General features: G+C 41.2%; 1 protein-coding gene across 12 annotated transcripts in view; it reads right to left on the bottom strand.

Annotated features, from left to right (window-relative positions):
- Window positions 1-26,345, bottom strand: part of CYRIA (CYFIP related Rac1 interactor A) — a 103,452-nt gene that overhangs the window by 16,239 nt on the left and 60,868 nt on the right. For all 12 annotated transcript variants that reach the window (XM_072767669.1, XM_072767674.1, XM_072767670.1 and 9 more), the window contains one exon: window positions 12,973-13,052. In XM_072767669.1, coding sequence (XP_072623770.1) covers window positions 12,973-13,042 — 70 coding nt within the window. In that variant the 5' untranslated portion in view covers window positions 13,043-13,052. The remainder of the gene's footprint in view (window positions 1-12,972; window positions 13,053-26,345) is intronic.

Raw genomic sequence — 26,345 nt, 5'->3', positions numbered from 1 at the left:
CCCACAAAAATAAGTGACACATTCAGGTTTACACAAATGAAGAACATATTCTAACAGCCACGGAAGCATCCCCTTAGCTCCGAATTCCCACTTTTATGCTGCATTCCTGTGGCCAGTATCTGTTCTTGTACCCATGAGTATTTTGTGAAGGTTAGTGGGTAGAAGTCGAATGGTGGTAAAGATTGGGTTTTATCTCCCAATATATATAAAATAGGTTATTTGCCCGGGCTAATAAGGAAATCAATCTCCATCCAAAACAAAAACACTGCTAATGGAGAAGGGCTATAGAGGTCATCTCCTAAAAATTCATGTTCAAAAATCCAAGTCCTAAGGTAGTGAATTCTCTCAGCAGACTCCACTTATGTCCCCAGATCAAAACCTAGTTTGACTAGTCTTGGAGGGAGCACAAAGGGTTGCTACCTACCTGAAGAAGGTAATGATTTACTGAGAGTATGAAAGACAGAATTCAGGAGACAGGTGACATTGAAGTGAGGTGCTGACCGTGCTGAGTGGGCTTTCAAAAGGGCTGAGTGTCAGAGTGAGGGAGGAGCCAGATGTGGCTGCTTTGCTTCAGTTACCTCTGCTGGACTTAAGCTTAATCTGAGGCCAGACCCCTGAGAAGTGATGCCCATTTTTAGACCATTTTATTATATGTCCTGCTAGGACCTAAGAAATTGGTAGAGTTGCCTGGGAAATGAAGGATGAAGCTCATCGGCATACGGTAATTCTCTTTAGAAAGAAAAATCATAGGCCCTCATAGACTATCCAGGTGTTTTGCAAACTCTGCCTTCTAGGAGTGAGATGGATATCAGGGTGGGAAGGAGAAGGGACAGAACTCAGAAGGAAAATATGAATGTGTTCTGGGAGGAGTGGAAATCACTCAAGATACGGGATGAACTTGAGCTAGCTGGAAGGCCCAAGGGAGTGAGCGTAGCATGAGGACCATGACAGAGACCCACCAGGTTACAGTACAGCATCTAGCTTGGGAGGCTAGGTTACTCTTTTATCCTTTTCAACCTTTCCACTGTTTCTGGAAAACTCTCAGGTACATTGTTATGTATGCTATTAATTACTTTATAGCCCTAACCTTTCCTGCTTTCCCAAACTTTTCTCAAGGTGATATGGGTGTTCTAAACAGAAACCTTTAAAACCTTGTAAGTTAGGAAGACTGTAACTGAGGAGAGCATTTCAGTGAACAGTCTTCCAGGGAAATTTCTGAGTAAGAACAAAGTCTGGGAAGAGATTATGTGGCAGAAATGCAACACGAAGGTCCTAGAAAACAAAGAAATAGAAAAAGCTCATTCCCTCAAATCCTCCTTTGATGAATGCACTGAAAAATCATAAGCTAAAATGGCCATTTCCTATAGAGAGATACTTGAAGAGGAGGAAAGAAGAAAGAAAAAAGAGGCTATGACCAAGCTTCCGGGAGGTTAGCCTCTTTGAATGTAATTATAAAGTAGTATGCAAAGAAGAAGACACTTGGAGACCAGAAAAGGAAGTCTTCTGATCTTGGCTGTCACAATGGCTCCATCTGAGCAAGTCACCACTGGTAAGTTTTAGACAAAACAGAATTACAGTGAAGTGGCTGGAAGAAGAGGCCTAAACAAACACAAAAACCCAATATTCTGGTGATTAACACAAAAGGAGAAGAATTTCAGTCAGTTTTTAAAAATAGAAGCCTTTCTTAAGTGCTTCAAAAGGAAGACTGTTACCAATAGAATGGCCAAAAGGTGGTACTGGCTGTAGATGGGCAAGCATCGCTCTCTATTCCAGGTGAAGTGACACTTTATGATATGACTCAACCCTGACATTGATGTGACCACAAAGAGCTGGACAAGTGACATGAGTGGTGTTCCTTCTCCCTCAGAGCTGGGGCTGTGGGGAAGCCCTTTCATAAGACAGGAACCCTCTCCCAGCACGGCAGTGATCTGTGAAACAGGATCCCCACTCCCAGCCTTCCTCTCTGGGAAAATGTTTCTTTTGGCAGATGTCCTGGTGTCTTGTTAAAAATGTTTTTCATATGGCCCCATTTAGCAGGGGTGGGGTGGGATCGGATAAATCCAATCCATCATTCCTTTTTCATCCCGACTTAGAAATGTGCTGGCTCATTTTCTTCCAGAATTTGTTAGTCTTATTGGGTGCCCCCCCCCCCCCCCCCCCGTTTTTTTTCTCCCTCCCCTGTCATGGAACTGAAGTCACTTCCTCATCCAGCTAATGACTAGGCCTTTGGTGCTGGGAGCATGTGGTCCCTGCCTTCTGGGAGCTCAAGTCACAAGTAGGGTCAACTTCCAAGATGGAGATTACTGACTGGGAGAAGCTCTAATCTGTCTGTTTTGTTTTGTTTTGTTTTGTTTTCCAAGTATAAAAAGGACTGTGTAACCCTAAGTGACATTTGGCATTGGCTCATATCCCTATGGAAATTCATGATTCATTCTACTTTGATCCTCCAGCAATGTGATCAGGCAGCCAAGACTAATTGATGAGAATCTGATCTGTTAGGCTGCAGGACTCTGGCTTTATTTTGTTTCATGTGACCTGAAATCTCCAGGCCTAGTGTGATGCCTGGCACATAGTATATGCTCAAGAAAGATCTGATGAATAAAATCCCTGAATGAATGATTTACTTCTCACACTATGTTTTATGATGGATGATCTTTCTGCTTGTCTTTGAATTTGGAGATCTTTGGAGACAGTCTATATTCTTTTCCTCAATACCTCCATATGTCCTACCATTGGAGACACTCAATAGATATGTCATGACTCAATAAATAAAAGAGGACATTGACCAGGTGGTAGAGGATGCGGTTGTTGGGAAGCAGTGAAAGAAATGAAGATCCTGTTACTTCTGGATCCTCTCCTTTGTCTCTTCTTCCCAATGGTTTCTCTACTGTTTACTCTCTCACTGTTATTGCTTTTATATACGTATATTTATCTATAATCAAATTGGCTACTCACACATTCATTAACACTGGTGTTTTTAGATCATCCATCATTAATATACAGCTTCAATGTCTCTTCAGTGTGGTTAGCACATTATTAGGAGATGTGTTGAGTGAAAAACTGTACTTCTGTTGACTATTCCAATGCTAAGGCTGTTATCTATAACTTGCTTTCTGGACTATCCCTTTGAGAGGCTTTGGGGTCTTTGCTTTTGTTATTATCCGTATTCAAATTCAGTTGGTAGCCATGTTTTAAAAATGTACTGTGTCTTCAGATGTCAAAGAGAAACTCCTTGAAAAATTAGTTATTGAAAAGGTAGGTTGATATTTAACCTATTGGCAACCCCCTAAAGCACTTGCTAAGTGAACAGGAACTCCAAGGTATGGGTTTTGTCTTTCTATTTTTAACACAAAGGTTGACCTTTAGTCAAAGGTGCACACACATACATATTCCCACCAATAATATTATTGATGGACACGAGTCCTTGTTTTTAGTTGTAGACAATGAATCCCTCTGTGATGTTTCTTCTAAGAATCACATTCTAAGATTCTAATCATTGTCACTTATTTCATCTCCATTGAGAAGAATGGTTACATCATGCTGGGATGCTCTTGTCTAACAATGAAGTTGTTAAAAAAAAAAAAAAAGTGTGATTTACACAGGCAATTCCAGCAACCAATACTCCCAAGAGCCCTGGAACAAGACTATCCAGGCCATTCCCCAGGCGATGATTTAAAGCCCTTTTCTGGACTCGCTATTGTGGGAAGTATGAAAATGTATTATGTGTCCCGTGACCTTGAATATATTGTCAAGAATTCGCTGAATTCCAAGTGCCTAGAATTTTTAACAGAAAAATAACCTTCTTATCAATGAAGATATGTGAAGCAGTATTCTTTTTGTTTACAGGGGATCTATTTATCCTCCTTTGGCTCAACTGGCTAATGACTACAGATATTAAGTGTCAGGATTCTGGTGTCACTGGGGTCAGGTGAAGGCTTTGCATGGAGGACTGTGATGTTTACTGAGAGCAGAATGCCTGGCATTCCACTGTGCGGATGGAGAGGGAGGTGGCTGAGTGCTTTGTTTGTCAGGAAGGAACATCTTTGGTGAACATACCCCAGGGCACAGCAGCAGGGCTCAAGCCTAGGTAGGGCTGTCAAATCAAAGTGTCCTTATCTTTGTAAATCAGCCAAGGACACACTCTGTCTTCCCAAGCAGGGTGGGGGCATGCATACCTTCTCCTCACAACTTATTCAGAACTGTACGGAAAATCTGACAGAGAATCAAACAAATTAACTGAAGATAATGTGAGCAGAAGACACAATTTATTTGGAGATGTCTTTGGCTTTGAAGGGAGCCCTGGCATTTCATCAATAGGATATACAGCTCTCTCTGCACCCCAGCAGCTGTTGTATAAACACTGAAGAAAAGTACAGCAAAAAGATTTGCCAAAGCCATAAATTATACCCCTAGCTCTTCTTTCCCACCACTTCCTTACTTCTCTACTCCTTTCCCTTCAGGAGGAACTAAGAAATGTAACTAATTATCTATGATTAACATTTGGGGATATAAAGTGATAATGATTTATAACAGAATACTAGCTGCTTCCACAAACCACATAAAATTACAAAGGTCCGTTGGAAAATGTAAGTGTGACTGGGCTGACATATTTATTTGCACAGGAACGTTAGTCATCCTACACCAGAGCCCTTTCCTATGGAAAAGCAAATGAGGGACTGTGAACAGCAGGGAGTGGCGAGGTGCTGGGAGGCTAATCTATTTCAACTGCATGCAGTGGGATCCCTGTGACTTCATGGGAGAAGGAAGGAATGCCAAGGATGGAGATTTTTTGAGACTCAGGTCCAAATGCCACTTTTGCCACTCACAAAATATGAGACTTCAATGCCAATCAGTTCATCTCTCTGGCTCTCAGATTACTTCTTGGTACAGGAAGGGACACTGACAAGAGCCCTGCCCCCTCCCTGTATGGTCTTAGAGGGACTATGATCCGTAGGGTCACAATGGGATGCTGACATACATAAAAAGTATTTAAAAAGCAAAAATACTGGAAATTTAAAGTATCATGTGACTGAACCTCTGTGTTGGCATAAATTAATTGTTTTCCAGGTCTGTTCTTATGTTTTTTGTTTGTTTGTCTCATTTGTAAAGTGACCAGAACACATCTTTTATTTCCCCCACTTCCTCTCCCAAGATCATCTACCCTCCTCTGAACAACCTTAGCAGAGTTGAGGGTACCAAAGAAGGGAGGGATGAAAGACAAGCTCAGCAGTGGCAGGAGGTAGCCTGTGTCATCCACATCATCCCAGATGAGTGGCTAATCTGACTCTTGGCCTTGTTTCAAAAAGTAGAAGACTATAGTCCTAACAAGTCAAAATATACAGGGCCTTTCTCAGAGTATAATGAATGGTTTGGAGGCTTTAGAATTTCCTTCCTGGGTAGCTGCCACCCCTGCCCATAATCACTGTTCTTGGTATTTCTATCGCGCTCATAAAGGTGGGTTTGTCTTATAAGAAAATCATTTCTCAGTGACTATCTGCCAAGAAACATTTCTTCGACCCAGACTTAGAACCTGTACTTTCTTTTCTGGCTAGCCCATCACTTGCTATCCATTCTCTTGTAGGTGTCTGTACTACCTGTACTATTGTCTGTTCAACGTGCTTACATCTCTCCCCAGTACAATTATATACTTCTTGAAGAAGAGGACTCTTGATGACCCTATATTTATGTGCTCTATGTCATCCCTCCATGCCTCTCTGCCCCCTAAGATCCCATCCTCATTCCTGTTGTTCCTGCCTGATGCTACAATGCAGGAGGTGCGCTGCATATGATTACTGAATTAGTATCAGTACAAAAAAAAAAAAAATCAAAGTTTCTAAGCTTATACTTCATGCCCCGCTCCATGCTGGACCGTGCATATATAATGATCAAAGCATAAAATGCCATCCAAGTCCTCTCTGCAGGGAAGTTCTTCATGTGGAAGTGAAATGATACCAAAGACACTTAGTTATATAAGAAGGAATGAGGACACCAGAACCAGCAAATATGTCAGTAAATATAAAAGATCTATTTAAATTACACATACATACATTGAGAGTTTAAAGGAAAAGACTACCACACATTGCAATGGGAGAGTTTCTAGCAGATGTAGAAGCATAACATAAAAGAGCACAAGAGTGAAAGGATAGTGATGGGAAGTGTACTGGGACAAGATTCTTCATGAAATGAAGAATACATGTTGAAGATCGATTATAATAAGTTGAAGATGCACACTGTAATCTCTACAATAAGCATAAAGAGGCAGCACTAAAAAGCCAACAGAAAAGATCAAAGAGAATACCAAAATTATTCTACTTATCAAAAGGCATGAAGACATTAAGAGAGAAACAAAGAGCAAATACAACAAATAGAATTCAACATCAAGATAGGCTCAGATACAAACATTAATTAAATGTAAATGGGCTAACGACTCCAATTAGAAGGTAGATATTATCAGCTTAGATGGAAAAGTTAGGGCCAACTACATGTTGTTGACAAGAAATACACTGCAAAGATAAAGGCACAGACAGGGTGGGGAAACCTATGGCATACAAACAATAAGCAAAAAAAAGCTGTTATGGTCAAAATATAAAATGCTCAATGAGATACTTAAAAGCTCTGCAAGACCTCTAAAAACTATATGACGTTGCTGAGTGAAATCAAAGAATATCTAAACAAATGGATAGATATACCATACACATAGGTAAGAAAAATCAATATTGTTTAGATGTCAATTCTCCACAAATTGATCTTTGGATTTCATATTATAATCAATATCCCTATAAGGCTATTTTATAGCAATTGAAAGATGATTATAAAAATTTATTAAGAAAACTAAAGGAGTTGGAGGAGTCAAAACAATCTTAAAAACAAACAAGGGCAGCCCCTGTGGCATGGCGCAGCGGTTTAGCGCCTCCTGCAGTCTGGGGTGTGATCCTGGAGACCCAGGATTGAGTCCCATGTCAGGCTCCCTGCATGGAGCCTGGTTCTCCCTCTGCCTGTGTCTCTGCCTCTCTCTCTCTCTGTCTCTATGAATAAATAAATAAAATCTTAAAAAAAAAACAAAAACCAAACAAACAACAAATTTGAAGGACTTGCTTGTCTTGACTTTACGACTTATTATTTGTTATAGTTTGGTATTAACTGGTGAAAAGGATCAATAAATCAATGGGGGAGAAGAGAAAATCCAAACATAGGACAGTTAACTGATTTCTGATAATGGCATTCAAGCAATCTACCTGTTGTGGAACAAGTGGATAACACATGAAAACAATGAACTCAACACCATGCTCATAAAATAAACAAAAATTAGTTCATGGTTGGGCACTGGTTTAATGTAAAGCTTAAATTTCTAGAACTTCCAGAAGGAAACAGCAGAATGTCTTTAGGACCTTGGGGTGGGCCATGATTTCTTAAAGAGGAGATAGGATGCACTTGGCACAAAAGAAAAACAATGATAAATTGCACTTCATCAAAATGTAAAACTTCTGTTCATGCAAAAACCAGAAAACAGACAAGGCACTGAATGAGTGAAGACATTTGCAAGCTATTATCTCACAAATGACGGGTATCCAGAACATAGTAAGGAACTCCTAAAACGTAGTGATATAAAGAAAAACAACCTCATTAAAAATGGGTAAAAGACTTGAGTGAACAATACATTCTAAAAATGCTAGGCAAATATTCAATAAGCACAGGAAAAAGTGCCCAACATTATCAGTTATCATGGAAACGCAAATGGAAGCCACAATGAGAAAACATCTCCCAGTCACTAGAGTAGCTAAAAGGAAAAAAAGATGGATTATATTAAATTTTGGAGATGACATGGAACACCTGAGGACTCTAGATTGCTGGTAGAAAAGGAAAATAGTGCATCCCATTTGGTAAACTAGTTGGCAGTTTCTTGAAAAGCTGCATATAACTGACCTAACCAGTTTACTCGTCATTATTTTTCCAAGAGAAATGATGCACGTAAAGATTGTATAAGAACGTTCACAGCAGGGGGATCCCTGGGTGGCTCAGCGGTTTAGCACCTGCCTTCGGCTCAGGGCGTGATCCTGGAGACCCGGGATCGAGTCCCACATCAGGCTCCCTGCATGGAGCCTGCTTCTTCCTCTGCCAGTGTCTCTGCCTCTCTCAGTGTGTGTCTCTCATGAATAAATTAATAAAATCTTAAAAAAAAAAAAACAAAAAACGTTCACAGCATGTTTACTCATAGTGGCCAAAAACTGTCTTGGAGACTACTCCAAAGTAGATGTGCAAAGGACTGAGAAAGTGGGTCACTCTACAAAGTTCTGGTTTACAGCTAACTCTATATTGCCCGTGTGGCAAGGGAAAGATAGGGAAACAAGAACCAAAAGGAGTCTTCAGTGACCTATTCCTGGGACCTCAGCTCTGGATCTGGGAACTTGAAAGGTTGCTCGGTTCAGCTCCCCTGTCGCAAACCCTCGGGTGGGTTAATGCTTCACTTGGATGCATTAGCTAAATGTGGTTCCCAAACTGGCTGATCTTCAGAACCACCTGGGAAATGTGGGCAAAAGGAGATTCCTGGAACCAGGCCACTGAATCAGAATTTTGGGAGAGGCTCGGACAACTATGTAAAGATTATATCCACCAGATGTTTCTAATGATCATTTCGGTGTGGGAATCACTGGAACTATTTCGCTGGAGGGCTAATGCCTGCTGCCCACTTTGGGTGCCATAACGAGTGGATTCAATTGAACAATTATCAGCAGACCTTCAGGCATGCATCTTCTTATACACTGTCCCCAGAACCATCACTTAGGCAAGATTAGGTTGCATTTTATTCCTCCTCCGCTTCCTAGCCTTCAAAGAGGAAATGGAAATACGACAAGGAGGTAGACAGAAAAAGAAAAAAAAAAGTAGTGGGATAAAAAAAAAAGCAACAACAATAAAAAAGATGTTAAGTGGTTGTGGAGAAATGTGAGCAGAGAGTGTAGAACTCACTGCAAAGGTCAGACAAGAATTTAAATTAAATCTACACAACTGGAAAACCTTAGGACAGATGTGTCTAATTTTGCCTTATATTTTGACCCAGCTTAATTATATCTATTTGACCCAGTTCAATTATATTCCATTGCTGACTTCAAAAAGAATATTCAACACTCAAAGCAGAGGTGCCAAATTCATTTAAGCTGTGGCTACATGCTGTTTGGCCTTCCTTCCTCCCTCCGCTGCTTTCTTCTTAACTCTTTGCAGTCCACCCTTTATTACACAAAGCGATACATCTTGAATCTGTCCTTCCGGGGGCTACAGTCATTGGGCAGCTCGTGGCCCAACCTGTAGGTCCCTTCCTAAGCCTTACTCATCCTGAGCGTTCTGCAGCCCCCCAATCCATGTATAGTCCCTCTTTCTTACTATCTGTGTGCCCTGACTACCTCGATCTAGACTGTTCTATTCCATCCCTTCACGCGGCCAGCATCTGTTACTAAGGGTAGTTTTGTGATCAGTGCTGCATGCTCAACACAGGCCTAAGTGCTGGGCTGCAAACCCGAGTGGCGCCCAGACCCTGCCCTCAGGAGGCTGGGTTTAGTGTGACATTCTCCTTCCTTATTGTTCAATGTAGTTAGTCTCTGTTCCCAATTCCCTGACTCATCAGCCTCCTGTTAAGCATGAGCATACCTGAAGTTCCCACAGGCCAAGCTCTTGTCGGCTCTTGGGTTTTCCCTCAGGGAGTTCAGCTATTTATGAAGTCGAGCCCCAGTTAAGGACCACTAGCCCTGAGCTTCTGCGACTGCTGTGGTCTAAGCCAAGCCAGCCTTCCGTTTCAGCAAATACGCGCTGCTTGGTCTAAATTGGGCCTATTGCTGGTCTTCAAACACGCCCTTCCTATTCCTAGCCCTACTTCCACTGTTGGAAAACTCCTCTCCCTAAGTGCCGATAGGACAATCACCCATTCTTTAAGCCCATTCCAAAGGCCCTCTTTTGCTAGATGACTCTCCAATTCCTTCTTTCATTTCCTGAAACTAGATGTATGCTCTTTCTTCCTCTTTATGCCCAGGCCACGGTGTGGTCATAAGCCTCTCACATTTTGTCGTGAAAATGTGCCTAGGGGCACCTGAGTGGCTCAGTCGGTTAAGTGTCTGCCTTCAGCTCAGGTCAGGATCCCGGAATCCTGGGATGTAGCCCTGCATCAGGCTTCCTGCTCAGCAGGGAGTCTGCTTCTCCCTCTCCCTCTGCCTCTTCCCCAGATTGTGTGCTCACTCACTTTCTCTCTCTCTCAAATCAATCAATCCATCTTAAAAAAAAAATGTGTCTATATTACCCTGCACCCCAGCCTGAGACTCCAATGACTGTCCTTTTGAGCTGTCTCCCTGATGTTGCCTGGCTTACATGGATGTTCATAACCATATTCTACATACTACTGTGCTGAGCTAAAATCCACAGATTCAGAAAAATCATGACCACAGCTACCTTTGCTACCCTTCTGGTCCATCACCATGCTTTTTGAGAACCACCTTTAGGAAATAGGATTTTCAGCATCAAAAAAAAAAAAGTATTTTTTCCATGAGATGTCTTAGTTTGTAGATAACTAAGATGTCCCTCTCTAGTTGGGAATAGGATGATGGTTGTCGCACTTCTAAGAGGCTGCTTGTGATGAGCTCTGGAGGAGGAAAGCCAGATAACTGGGTTCCAGCTGACTAGTGATGTCAGCTCAGCTAGTTATCATTCCAGAATCTCAGTGAAGTAATGTTAACCTTCTATAGAATTGATGGGGAAATGAACAGTATATATATTTTTGTAAATTTATAGTTTTATACTTTCCTTATGTATGATTGCTCTGGTCTTAATGTGCTACAAGGCAGGAGAATCCAGCCCACAAGGAACATTGTTGAAGATATTATAGTAGATCTACAAATGGGGTTTTTGGTACCATAAACTATCATCAAATTTTAAGATATTTAGATGTTCTTTTTAGCCACTGTGATCTTTAAAAAAAAAAAATTAAGAAACTATCCAAAGAACAAGACTGAGCAGATTACAGTGCTGGGTCAGAGGAGAGAGGAAGAGCGATCTGTCTGCCACAGCAATGGGCCAGGGACCCTCAAAACCTCAGAGCTCTGGTACTCCAGGAACACCCGTTGAAAACCACTGCTTTAAATCCCTGCAGATTATAATTTTCTCACTTGGAAGGCTTTTAAAATTAAACTTCACTTGGGCAGCCCGGGGGCGGGGGCGGGGGGGGGGGGGGGCGGTTCAGAGGTTTAGTGCCACCTTCCGTCCAGGGCCTGATCCTGGAGACCCGGGATCTAGTCCCACGTCAGGCTCCCTGCAAGGAGCCTGCTTCTCCCTACCGCCCCCCCCCCTCTGTCTCTCATGAATAAATAAATAAAATCTTAAAAAAAAAAATAGACCACAAAGAATTCAACACTACTCTTTGTAAAAGCATGGAAAGCCAAGAATCCAGGAATAGCTACACAGACAAATGGGGCCACTGAACACGGTAGGCATTTATGAGCAGGATATGCAGGTGCATGTGGAATTTAGAGTTTCACAAAAAGTGCAGGCATTTAACTCCCCTAGGTGTTTATATGCCTCCTCAAGTTTTGAGCGAATGGGGTAATTTACTTTCACTGTTTTAGACTTTGTACATGCTGGATGCAACAGTATAAAATGCATGTGACAAGAAGTGGAAGGAATCAACTAAACATGCAAGTAGGAAGGTAACTGGGAATGAGATAATAGGTCATTAATCTTGTAAAATTCTTTAAAGTTATTCTTAAGTCTCCATTTTAACTACAACAACAACAACAAAGATACGTATATTGGAGTTGCGAAAGTTATACCAGCAAAAACCCCCATTCCTTTTGATGTCTCAAATTACTCTGGTATTGATCCTACCTATGCCACTTAACCAATCCCAGCCAAACCAACCCAACCCCATGTAACCAAATCTATCCAAACAGCAGCAGCAGCAAAATGAGTTAAATCAGAAGTGAAATATCCTTCATTGAATATAATCTAGATTCAATATTTTTTTAGAACATATGAGCTTTGGGGTCACTTTTCCTTTTCATGCAGCTATCTTAGACTTACCAAAGATTTTAAAAAGACATCTAGGGAACAGTCCTTTTGCTCTACAGTATCTTGAAAGGGTCTTCTAGCATTTACCTAGAAAATCTCTGTTAGCAAGTTTAATCTATAAGGAAATTCTAACTTATTTTTTAATATACATAACTACTTGAAAAATTAAAGTTTAATGCAGATTAAAGTTTGCAACACAGGGTGAATACTGGGGAAAGGGACATTTAATGGGCTTGCTACTGTGGAGCTGTAATTTAGAAAAAGGGGAACACAAGGAAACATGAGCTTAGTTGATAAAATATGAATGTGTCACTCATCTGGAAATATATTCAATCAGAAAATAAACAAGATAAGAAGAAAACCCTCTATATTTATTCAGTCATAATTCACAAGCCATTTTACTTTAGAAAAAAATTAAATTTTTGATAAAAGAAACAACTGTCAGATAAAGGGGTATGTCTCAAAAGTCTGGGGTAGTTTTACATAATCAAATAACATAAACAACAGATAGAGATGACTCAAAAATAATCTATAAGCCTATTTTCTAGTTTTGATAATTTTTTCATGTCTAGTGATATTTGTTTTATATTAATATAGGTAAAATACTACATTACATGTGCTATTTTCCCTAGAATATAATATAGTGTTTCATAAAAATTAAGAAAAATACATGATGATGATTGATGCTAACTGATGAAAGCTGATTGGTTCTAAAACCAAAGAAAGCCATGAACGCATTAAAAATATTTTCTATTAGATTTTTTTTTTAAATAATGGGAAAAGAAAGAAATGAAATAATCTTTGAAGACTCAGAAATTTGTAATGACATTTGGATTTAAGTATCATATAAAATCTTTATAACTTTTCCATCAACAAGGTATAAAGAAAGTAAAAAGTTCCCATCAATATCTTTTAATTTTTGGAACTTACTTTCAAAATCCAGGAAAAAATGTGGATAGTTTTCAATTTCCCTGGTAAGGACTTTGAGCAGGTTTCCCATCCCAGCAAACCTAGGAGAGGCAACACAAAACCAAATACCATTAGCAGGATGAAAAAGACTTTTTTTTTTAAGAAAACAACTTCTTTTTTAAGAAAAGAAACAATTTTTTTTTTTTTAAAGAAAACAGGCTTCTTAAAGGGTTGGACCTATATTGCTAACTTGCATAAATCACATCAGGCCCCCAATAGTTACATCTGAAGACTAGATATAAAGCATCTCCATACCAGGTGATGACTAATAACTTAGTAACTTCTTCCTGAATCAGGTGCAGATAAATATCTCTGAGGTGCTGGCTCTCTCAATGTTAGGGGTATCTGGTATAAACCATATAAAGTATGATGGTGAGAAGAATGTCGCAAACTGCCTCTGGAGAATACACTTGTGTCTTGTATCTCATTCACTATAATGACAATTAATCAAAGAACACTCTATTCTAAGAATCAAGTATTTTTAGTTAAAGGAGGCAGAGCTTAGGTATATTCTACATTGTTTCCTTTCCCCCTTCACCAGTTCCCTGAATCTTTACATTGAATCCTTCAGCATTGCTTTGTTTCCTTTCCCACTCCCGTGGGAACATACCATGTTAATGGACAAGCAAGATGATGAGGACATTATTAAAATATCTGTCCAGAAAGGAAAGTTTCTTAAAATTCCTGAGGAAAAGAATTTAGAATACACAGATTTAGCTCTCCAGGCACCCTGTGTGGTCTGTACAGGAGGCCAGATTTTCCAGAAATGCAACTTCTTGGCAAGGTAGAGGTCTCATAATTTGACATTTCAGGGGAAACAAGAATGGCTACTTCATGAAGTGCAAACATGAAAAGGTATTTATTTAATCCAAAAAGTTATTTTCAATGAAATTACAGTGTAATTGCATGGGGGAATCAAACGAACAGAGAAATACAGATCTGATACATATTTGCAATCCTAACTTAAAAAAAAAAAGAATAGGGAAAACATAATTATATTTAGGTAATCAGCAAAATTTCTACTGCTCTCTGCTCTAGAGATTAAACCATCTTCTTCAGGAGGCCACTGGTCCATTCACTCATTCAGCACATATTCACGGAGCCACACTTTGATGCTGGGTCCTGTGCTCATTGGAAGGCATTTCCCTAACACATGACTCAGACACCTCAGTTTGTAAAGGATCAATTCGAAAAATCATTGGGCCAGTAAAAGAAAACTGCAGGGCTGCAGTTTCCTGTGCACAGGGCTTCAGACAGTGTTTATGCTGATACAGGAATTCCTAAAATTACACCACTATAAGAAAGATGTGAGAAGAGGGGAGAGCTTTGTGTGAGACAGTCTGTAGCCAGCAGTTAGCTCCCTTGGATGCAAAAGGTGATATTCTAATTCTCAATCCTCCCCTGAGAAAACACTCCCACACATCATCCATTGCATAGGTCGATCGTGTGAAGCCAGAAAAGAGGCTGCAGAAGCCTGATTTTGACCCTAGTTCTGTGTCCTGCTACCTCTGCTACCCATAGCAAGCTGCTTTATCTCTCCAAACCTCAGTATTCCCATCCGTAAAATGAATTTTTGAAATGTATTTAATCGAATTTTGAAGATTAATGAGATCAAAATATAAAATGCTAAGCACATAACTTATAGGAAGTGCTCAAGAAACGTATGTACTACGAGTATGGATAATGATGATGATAATTACCACCATCATCATTATCATGATTAGAACACCCTTCAAATTCTTATTTAGGATTATCCCATGGAAGATGGATTAATAGGTTGTATGCAGCTCTAGGGAAGAGAGGTGGGGTCACTGAAGGACTAACTCAAGATCTTCATTCAATGTCATGAAAAAAAAAAAATGTAACCAGTCCAGTTGTCTGAATATTGAGGGATTTGCCTTGTGAAATAGTGAGTTTCCTGTAACCAGTGGTGTCTAAGGAGAAATGTGCTCTATCAACTTGTAAAAATAATATAAAAATGAATTACGTGTTGGGCAGAAGGTCAGACAAGATACTTCTTAGACTTCTGCCCTCTTGAGGTATATGACTGTCTGGGCATGCACATACACATGTGTGCACACACATACACACGCCTATGCACACATGCACAGCACACATGCTAGGAAGCAAACACCATGCTTCTCCCAAAAGAATCTTCCCTGTTCTGTCATTTTTCTCTTCCTCTCATGCCTTTACGCACATTTCTTTTAAAGATATTTTTGAGCAAAGCTCTGGATGAGCTAGATCCTGCCAAATTAAAGCTCAGAACTGGTGTAGTCCACCCCTGCCACTGGGCATCATTCACAAACCCTCCTGGGTCTCTTGGAAGGAATGTGTTTCCAGCTTAATGACCAATTCCAATTCAGACCCAGAGACGCTTCTGGTAGGAAGATGATTCTACTGTTTAGTAGCAGTCCCAACTTTCACATAAAATGCCTTAATGGAAGTTAACTATTCTTGATTTTCCTGGTTTTGCACTATTAATGTGTCGCAAGAGACCTGAATGGATTTAGCTTCCTCCTAAAACTCTGTCTTGTGCGTGATTTTACTGTCAGACTACCTGGGTGGGAAATATGTCAAGCCTTTAAAATTAGTAACAGACTGGAAGGAACAAATGTAGAAGTACATTCAAATATCAGCTGGCTACAGAATTCTTTCTGTTCAAAAGGTCATTTAAGCTGGCTGGTTGATATGGTCAAACATTTTCCAACATGATCCTAATATCAACTGCGGTCAATTATAGAACTCTCAGTACTCTAGATGTTTCATATCCTCAATAGGAACTGTCCGAAACGATGACTATAGGACACTATGTAGTATTAGAGGTCAAGTCCAGTCCCGTGGAACCTGCACTTCAATACACACTCTTCTGATAAGTACAGAAAGATTTGATGCTTCCCACTTCTCTTCAAGATCAACAAGAATTCATGGAAGTGTATTCTGGTTTAAGGTCTGCAAAATGAGTTAACATGACACAGAGGGTTACTGAGAAGAGATCCCGGGGGTCCACTTGGAGGGGATCCTCATCCATGGGGTTCCACCAGAGCCTCAGCCATAATCCTCATGTCAGTGACTCTGCAGTCTTTGCAAATAGCTCCTCAGTGCATATAAAATACATTTCTATGTAGCATGTTACTAGTGAGCTGGTTTAATTCATTAATGAGAAGGTTATTTTTAATATTTTATCTTGTGCAATAAAAGAACCTATGATACATTATTACACATAATTAGAGAATGCAAATACTTATATGGCAAAAGTGGGGAGAGGAGAAAAATTAAAGTAGACTAGGAAGACAAAGGTAGACAGGCAAGCAGTATGTGAATTATAGGTCATCTTGGCCATAAGGACTTCTGTTGAGTTCAGAGGAGTGTTTGATTTGGACCTGAGCTTCTGCTAGCCAGAGCAAAGGAGAAGAAACCATCCCTTCCAAGATTCAGTGTCCCCAAAACAAAAACAAATGGGTTATGCTGAAGAAGCAGAGTTTTGTGTTTTGTTATTTTTTGGTGTTTGCCTTTTGTGTTTGTTTTGTTTTTGTTTTGATAGAAAGAAAAAAGGAAAAATTGATCATAGCTAAGAAACAGTTGAGAAAAATCTCTGGCTAAGGGCAGACAGGGAAAGTCATTCATATCTGAGGAGGAGCCAAGCATTAGAGCTCCCGTGGGTACAGAAAGGGTTTCGCAGCTGAATGGGTGGCAGAGCAGCTTGGAGGCAGTCCAGGGCTGTGCTTGAGAAAGTGGGGACTCTCGTTTCCACATTGTATTTGGTAACGCCACAGCTACAGACCTGCTGCTGGGTCTGTCCCAAGGGATGCCAGCTACTAGCCATTCTCCCTTATGGTGCGGGAACTTATATCAGAAAGAATACAGAAAGCCAGCAGGTGCTCCGCGTCTCCTCGGAGGACCTTAACCTGAGTCACTTAAATGGATGATGAGCATTCTGAAGATGATTCTTGGCAGTATTCAAAAGAAGAAACTGTTTACGTAAGTTCAAGGGATAGGAAAGTTCTCCCTTGTAAGAGGGAGAGGAGAACCAATTTGATGGAGCGAAGTATAGCTAAAAATGTAGATGTTCAAGTACTAAAATACTAGAAACAGAAGTCACAAAGGAGGATGGTAAGAGGGATTCAAGGCATAAAAGGGATCAAATAATAATGTATAGAGCATATTTATTACTGAAAAGAGTATGCTGTCTATGGTGTGAGGTGTAGGCTTACTTTAAACACACACACAACTCCTTTGGCATCTTCAGAAATCATCCTAAAATGAAGCCCTCCTGGGACTTGCTATAGCTACAGCGTGCACCTGAGTGTTGTGAGATCTGAATTCATTTCTTCGAGGAGAGTCTGGCAGGGGTGCAGCAAGGGAAGAGAACAAGGTCTTAGCTAACAGATAAAAAGAAAGGAAAGGAATATCAGTTGGATAAGTGCTTATTAAGGGGTGAGCCCTGAAAATAAAATCTCTGACCTCTGACTCTTTTACTTGAGAGGTCTCTTGCTTTTGGACACCTAGCATTCATTGGAAGGTGGTTCTCTTTCCATCGGTTACCACTCTGGATGGCCTTTTGGTCTTAGGGGTACCAGTCTTCTTCCATGGCTGGATTTTCCCAGGACTACCTCTTCTCTACCAAAGCAAAGGTCCACTGGGTACTTGGCCATGTTGGCTTTAGCTTTTGGCTGGACCTGTTTTCCCATGGCATTGTAAGCTAGGATTCTCTGATAAAGACTAAGACATGGTCTTGAGAATCGGAAGCACAGCGTAGGTCAAATAACAATATGGCCAACTGATGTTCTCAAAAGATGTATAGAGTAGATTTTTCACACAGAAAAATTTGAAAGAACTGCTCAAATATAAAGTGCCATCCAATTCTCCCATTATTCTGGTGCAATTCATTTCAGCTATGAGCCTTGGGTTCCTCATCTTACATAATAACATCTTCTGTATGATATTGTTGTAAAAACTATATAAAATGAGTGTGAAAAGATTGTGTATACTGCAAAATGCCATGCAAATATTAGCTACAATTATTCAGCATTACCACTCATTTTATGGTTTAAGACACTCAGAAAATTGAGGAAATATAATATCTCCTGACTCATATAAGTTCCATTTCTCTTCATCTTTCATGTTTGGCCTCATAAGATCCATGTTTCTTTATGCCAATCACGTTCACTATCATCAGGTCAATACTTAAAGGCATTAATAGTTAGCACTGTAAGATACTTTTCCATGTGCCAAACACTGTATTTTAGATATATTTTTCTTATTTTATCTTCCAAATATACCTAGGAGAAGGTCTATTTTCTAGGGATTAGAAAATTTAGGATTACTAAAATTAAATATAGAAGCTGATTGAAAAAGATACAAATCCTTATTTAAAAACCACAAATTTTCAAAAGAACAATATTTATGCAAGTTTATAATAATTAGAGGCTGAGGTCTTCAGATAACTCTGTATACATTATTAGCTGTTTCCAACACAAAAATTCCAAGCATACACAACTGCTTTTGAAAACCGGAACAACTAGGTCACTCTTTTAGTAAATTCTAGAAAAATCATTGAAAACTTCAAGTTTTAACCAAATGGTTGTGTCTACGATTGTGTCCCATTTCATAAGTACAGAATAAAGTCCAAGGAAAACACAAATACCTAATGAAGAGAACCCTTCCTTCCACCAAAGTGCCTCATGAAACATCTCCAATGAAAAGGAATGAAATGCCAAAGGACAGAGGGGTAACATATAGATTTGCCAGCAATTAAAGAAGAGGAGGCAAGGATTACTGCCCACTTGATCCTGCGAGGCTTGGTTCCTTCCAGTGTTGGCCTTCTTCAACACTGATTCTCTTGATGACAGTGACCTATCCAAATTAAAAGGAAAAGCAAACTCCTATCCTGACACCAGAGATCTGATAGCAGTTTGGTGGGAAGGTTCTTCCTCCTTCCCTCTTTGTTTTTTTAAAAATAAAAAAAAAAGACACCTGTAACAATTACCCAAGGGAATTACTCAGTTACTTGTTGAACACCCTGATGGCACAGGGCACTGGGGGTGGGGTACTCAATGACAGAAGGCAGGGTCTCAGCACACACGTGATACTCTATTTAGGGAGACAGCAACCTGCTTAAGAATGTGATCTATCAAGGAAGCATACGACAAATTTCTGATCAACAGTACGTGCTCAAAAATGTTAACTGAATGTGAAGGTAATAGTATGTATTCGGTATATATTAAGAACCAATCAGGGTGATTATAGCTTACTGTTCTATTACTATACAGGAGAGAGACAAGAACATCCAAATTTTATTGAGTGTCTACTGTGTGCCTGGCACCATGCTTGAGCTTTCACACATTTTGGTTCACGCAAACCTCACAGCAACCCTTGAGCTTGCTATAATTATCTTCATGGTTATTGGAAGAAAAAGAGGTTCAGGTGGATAAAGCATCTTTCTGAGCACTACAGGAGAAAAAAGGATAGAGTCACATTTGACACTGAGAGTCTGGGACCCCAAAATCTATGCTCTTTTCCCTCAAGGAGGAAACCTGAAGCTTCAGACCCCTAGGAGATATTTGTCTGGGGACTTTGGGAGTCCATGAGCTGTGGAAATTGCAGGCAGGCTAGCCTATTATTATATGCATGCACTCTCTTTTCTTGGAAGAGGATCCACAGTTTCTGTTCCATTCCAAAGTAGCCTGCTCCACACTAGCACTGCTCAATCCCTCGATAGATAGCGAGGGATGTGAAAACCATGGCAGGTGGAGTCTCCCAGAATAGCTGGCTTAATGATGTGAGCTGTCCCCAGGGCATGAAGAATCCTATGGATCGGGACTGGCCAGGAGAAGCACTCCACCTGGGGTAGGGGTGGTATTTAGGGACGAGAGGCCAGCCAAAGGCATGAGTTGGGTGACTGGTCAAGTCTTTTAAATACAGAAGTCTTACTTCTCAAGTTTCTTTTACTGCTATGTAACTTTGAAATGGTTTCTTTCACTTTTTCCCCCCCCAAATAGTCTAGAAGGAGGGCGTTTCTCTAGTCACTAAGGGAGTGTTCACAGTGCCTACAGAGATAGCCCGCATGTCCCTGCCAAGGGAGGCTCTCATCTCCCAGGGGCGACAATTTGGGATGTGCACATGGTATTTTCTATGACTACTTTCTTGGCTCTGAGAGCAAAACCACTTCCACGGGAGTTAGCTCTAAGCCTCCTCAGTAGGAAACAAAGATTCTCTTAAAAAGTAGTTCTCTGCTAACATTTCCAGTTCCAAAAGAGAGGAGGAAATTAAAGGACACACACACATGCACAGACACACATTTTTAGTTGGAACTCTGTTTTTGTTTGGAAGCAAAAAATTGAATAATAGTATTAGTTGTATTCCCAAAGTGTAAAACCAAATAAAAACCAATTTGAGCTTGTTTTTAAAAAATGTGGTGATAGTTTGAGAGGAAATTAATCTGTTTACGATCAGTAAGACATAACAAAGGATTTAGGCCCAGGGTGCAGGCATCATTGTGATTGCTGACCTTTTCCTACATCCACCAGAATTTCAACACCAATTTTCTTGATTAGTGAATAGGCACTCAGAAGATTTGTTTACTAGTTATGACTATTTGGAAAGAGATTTCCAAAGCCAAAACTACCTTTGTCAATAAAGAACAGAAGGTAAGAACAAAAACAGATAATACAGTAGCCCTGCAGGGTGGGTTTTCTTGTTGTTTTTAGATTTTATTGATTTATTTGAAAGAGAGAGACAGAGAGAAAGATAGCAAGAGAGCATGAGCACAGTGAGGAGCAGAGGGAGAAGCAGGCTCCTCTCTGACCAGGGAGCCAGATGCCAGGGCTCAATACCCTGCCCCTGGGATCATGACGTGAGCTGAAGGCACAGCTTTACTGACTGAGCCACCCAGGCACCCCACCCTGCAGGGGTTTATCTTCTAATATTATTCCTTAAGGTCTAAGATGACAAATACCCAGTGCCTCTATCAGAAGGGATGGGTTTTGTTAGCACTTGGAATGAGTTGATACCTTCCAGAATGTACAATACTTACCACCCCTGCCCCTGGTACAAAGATTTTAAGAAATCAAAGACTTTGATTTTTTATCTATAACTCAGTATTTTGGGGAATAAGAAGTCCTGGTCAACCCTAACATTTTTCTGCAAGATAGCACATAAGCCACAGACCAATCATGAAAACAACAACGACATATATTTATATAATAAAAATCCATCTTCATTCAACACGAGCATGTGTCAAATGTAGAAAAGGTGTCACTGGACCCATTTTACAGACCAGAACTCACAGGTCAGGTATAGGAAGACTCTGTCCTTCCCAAAGTCTTCCAGATGGACTCTGGACTTCCTGATCCAGAGTCCCAAAGGTCAACACAATACATTCTACATTAGAACTGGGATCGTCTTTCTAAAGCTCCTATTTTACTTAAAAGCACTGGCTCAAGGACCTAAAATACATTAGGGTTGAAGAAGAAGCGACCAGAATGGAGATGTTCTGCCTCTCAGTCTCATGCTCTGTCCACCACCACAAAAAGTAAATGAGACATCCAATCCATTCTTTAAGACACAGAAAGCAGAGTGCAGTGCCTTGCAATGCCAGTGGAGGGTTTCTGCACCAAGTTCCTAAGGTCTCGCCAGGGTGGGCTCATGGGCCACCTAACAAGGATACCTCCAAGGATGGTTCATAAAATTGTGCTCACTTCTTTCTGCCCCTACTTTGCTTATCCTAATTCCAATCCTCAGCCCAGCTGCATCCAGCAAATAGCCCCCATGCCGATCTTCCTGATTCCAGGCTTGTTACCCTGCCATCCATCTCCATATGACTGGCAGTGCCCTCTCCCTAAGCATGAATCCGATTATGTTACTTTCCTGCTTAATATGCTTCCACTGCTCCCCAGTGCCTGCAGGATATAATGCAGCCAGATTCCAGATACATGCACTGGGCACAGAAAAACCTGGCCCCTTGGCCTCTGCTCATCTCCTCTGACCCCTCTCTTCCTCCCTGTCCAGGGACCCTGCACTCCACCCACACCCTGCCCTTCTCTCAAAGGGCCTGTTCTTTATTGCCTCAGGGCCCTTGCACATGTTTCTCCTTCTGTCTACAATTATAATGACAACGAGCATTTTTTAATGCTTTACAGGCCATGGTGATGAGAGCTTCTCATGTATTACCATATTTAAAATTTTACAACCACCATATGAGGTAGGAACAGTTGTTATCTCAATTTTAGAGATAAAGAAATAATCTTAGAGATGTAGAGACTTGCTCAAGCCCACAAGTGGCAGAGCAGGGTCTGGAATCCAATTCCACCTGCCCTCTAAGCACTCTGGTTCTTGGAAAGTGCCTCCCTGGAATTCTCCTTTGAAGTATGAGTTTGGAAACTAGGACCTTCAGAAGGAGCCCCCTGACTCTTCCCTACTCTTTGGCATGACCTCAGGTAAAACAAATCCACTCCCTCGAGTGAGCTCTGCCTCCCTCTGCTCACCTAACATGCTGTGTTGACTTTGTCACAATGCCTATCAGCCTGGACCATGATTACATGCTTTCTCCCTTATATCTCTCAAGGTGAAGTCTTCTTGGGCAGGGCTGTTTTTACACCTTACTCTATCCCCATGATTCAGCACAAGGGCTTGCACATAGTTAACACTAAAAAAAACAAGTAATCCTTAAGAATGCTCTGCCCAGTGGTTCCACAGCATCAACTGGTCTAAGGCAAAATAAGAAAACCAAAAGCTATGTCATGAGCCTTGCAAAAAGCTAAAGCTGTTCAAACATTTTTATGCTGTGGTGTTTTTATTTATTTTACAAAGTGAAGGTGATAGTTGCATCCCAGATCCCCAAAGTTTATTTTGAAATTTTACTGGTTTTTGAAATTTCAAAAAGCTAGGAACTGCTAACCTGGTCAGTTACTTGCCTGGCCTTGGGAGCAGAGCTCCAACGGGAACCTGATCTCTGCTCTCAGGCCAGTGTCTCAGGCCAGTGTTACGTAGTTTTATCCCAAGTCTGACCTCCTAACTACAACAACAGCATCCCGAGATTTCCCCCAGCAGAATAGAGAAAAGCAGGCCAGCTCCAGCTTTAGGAATGTTTCTGGGGCCTGTCTGTGAATTTAGGAGGGCTATTAAGACAAGCTACCTTTCAATCTGATCAACAAGGTTCAGAGCTGGAGAAAACATCACAAGGACCAGGATGGCAGCTGTTGCCAGTGACACCAGAGGCTTGCAGACTCCCCACATTGTCCTGGAAAGCAAGCAACCCCTCTGGCTCACCTCCCATGAACCATCAACAGCATCCAGGGAGCTGTCCCAGGAGGAAAGAGCTCAGCCCCCAGAGTCTGCTATTCATACAGCTCATAGACACTTTCTCTGGTAACCACAGAACCCCCTGGTACAACATTTACACGACGTGACTGCTTTGAATTATAAGCAAAACCAGTTAACCCTCAGCCTATAATATATCAGATACAAAATGCAGGGCATTAAAAAAAAAAAAAAAAACACTTCTCAACTAAAATAAAGGTACATTGCCTAAGCGAAATAAGCACCTGCTTTGCTGGGGGAAAAAATGCACCGATGGAATAAAGTAGCTCAGCTTATAAATTCCGGGAGCTGGAATTTGCTAAGCCAGGTTAGTGATTTTAGATAGCTGGGCTGGGCTGGAATGCCCTTCCCCATCTGCCACTCCTGTAATGAAGTCGTAAGGCTCTCTGTTGTGTTGCCGGATGGGTTGCCAAGAATCCAACAGATGATTTCATTCTGAGATGAAGGAGGAAAACTGAAGTAGAGCGAGTCTATTAAAGCACTTTCATCTGACAATAAAAATGAGTTAATGGCTAAAATGTGTTTTCAAAACGTTTTAACACTACAAGTAATGGCACTCAAATGGGAAAATGCCTTGAATATTCTCATCGATCATTAATACCATGGTGTCCCTCAAAAGGGCTTGGCATTCCCCGTGGAATACAAACTGTTTGAGTCCAGTTGTAAGGCAATCCGTGGGAATTCTCAAAAAAAAAAAAATACCAAGAGACCATTATGGAACTGAACGATTAAGTGCAGGTTGAAAATAGCCCTCTCAATATCTGAGTTCAGTTTTCTAAAATAGACTATTACCTCATCATAGCTAATTTACCCCATAAACATCAATATTAGAGCAGCAAAAAGCCTCCAAGAAACGAGGGCAAAAATCAGATTCTTTTTCAGGGAATGAATGTCAACATGCCCCCCAATTTCAAATGTTAGTGAATGTGGAAACGATCAACCTGGGGCTTTGCTCTGGACCAGCCCACCACTGGGAAGTCATTAGTGAATTTGTTCCCTTTCACTTGTGAAATCAAGAAAACGGTTATGAGAAAACGGGCTATCCAGAAAGAGGGCTGACAGTCTCAGCCCACCCAGGCCAGTTTTGCCTAATTTCAAAGGGAAAGTGACCCTTTGCAGAGCCAGCAGCCTGGGGACCTAAGTGCTAGTCTTGGAAATGCCACTTGTGTTGGGTATTTATTGGACTTCTCTGGGATGGCCTCAGTTCAGTCTAGAAACCAAAAGGAAACAGCGAGAAGTCACTTAAAAATTTGGCTTGTTCTGACCATCAGTGATGTAGTTAAGCACTGTCTATTCTCTGGGATGATAAATCCCCCTTATCCAGAATCCCTTCTCAGGGAAGTAGCTCAACAAGTGCCGGGTCCCTCCCTCTGAGGGAGGAGCTGCCCAGGAGTCCTGGTGCATGCGCTCTGGATCAAACCCCTCCTCTCCGAGATGCTGGAAGACCTCTGCTCCTCCCTCCTCTCATCTTCCTTCTCAAATTTCCACTTCCTCCATCTAACCTTTAAATGTCAGTCTCCAGTTGTCTCTCTTCACGCCTTTCCCGCCCTCCCAGATGAGACCGTCCAGACTCCCAGTTTTTTACCCATATATATGCTGAAGACTTCTCAACCCCACCTGGACCCTCCTCAGCTCCAGGAGTGCAAATCTAAGCGAATTTCCTGAAAGCACAGTGATTTGGGGGAGGGTTTTAAGATCCTCTGCAAAGATCCCCTCCCAACCCTTGTTCAGTGAAAGGCACCATCGTTCAACTAATTGAATGAGCCAGAAACCAGTGTCATCTGAGATTTCTGCACCTACTACACACCACAGATCCATTCTCTGACCAAAGCCTATCCACTTAACTTTCACATCAACTGGAGATCCACCCCTCTCCATGCCTTCCCTTTGCCACAGTATCTCCTTATCACCTCCAGTCACTATTTCCACCTCCCTCATCCCCACTAATGCATCACCAGATACTCTAAGCACATCAGATCACATACCAGTCTCCAAGCACATTACAGGAAATGCCACGTGCAAGACGAATGTTGGTGGATTAAATCTCTTCCATTTCTGCTATCTTACAACATAACATTAAAAAAAAAAAACCCCAGATTTCTCCTTGTCTCTGTCTGGTTTTCATTCCATAGGCAGCTGTGTCACACATTTGTCCTTTAAGTTTCTTGGCCTCCGTAGTTCACTGTCAGGTGGTGAAATATGACCTAGCAGGTTGACGCACAAGGAGGTGCTATTGAAAGGAAATCTTCTGGGAAGTGAAAGCCCCCTGGAATATCCCACCCACCCCAGTGCCGTGGGTTGACTTGATTTGTAAGTCTAGATTTTCAGATGCTGAGATTTCTTAAACTGGGGCCCACCTGTATACCAAAGGAGACTTGGAATTGACATGTCAAAGCATTAGGGGTATTACTACTTCCCAGGTCAAATTTATTTTGGGGGGTGTGGGATGTCAAAAATTATAAAAGTTCCAAAAAGACCAACAAAAGCCCTTTCACATATACTAAAAACCAGAAGAATCTGAAGCCAAGGGAAGTAGGCATGCTCCATTATACCTCAAGCATTAAGGACATCTAAAGGCCTGAAAACCTCCCTTGAAATCTCAGAGGCAGAGGTGGTTCTGCTTTTGTTTCCAGCTTCTGAAGGCAGTGATCAGCTTGATTTCAAAGCATTGTTCGTGGCAAACCAAACTGACATTTCAAATAAAATCCCTGGCTTCAACCCCAAGCAAATGATGAAGACCATCAACATAGGCTGGAACGGGAGAGGTGGGTGGGGTGGGTTTGCTGAGCAATGGGAGACGTGGCTCTTGTGCAAGGAGCTGCTTCCCTAGGCAGACTCCATGGCTGAGTGGGACGTGAGGTTAGTTGGGTAGAAGGAAGGCATGTTTTAGCATAACTATCTTCCAAGCTGGCTGTCAAAATAAGATGAGTACAATTTTTTTTTTAGATGCTATTCAGGGCCATAAAATCTGACCCAAATCTCCCTTTCAAGTTTCAGCTGTTTTGAACACTATG

The sequence above is a fragment of the Vulpes vulpes genome, chromosome 8 (assembly GCF_048418805.1).
Source record: "Vulpes vulpes isolate BD-2025 chromosome 8, VulVul3, whole genome shotgun sequence".
In the NCBI taxonomy this organism is placed as follows: domain Eukaryota; kingdom Metazoa; phylum Chordata; class Mammalia; order Carnivora; family Canidae; genus Vulpes; species Vulpes vulpes.
Note: the sequence above shows the minus strand (reverse complement) of the source record. Positions and strands in the feature narration are given on the sequence as shown.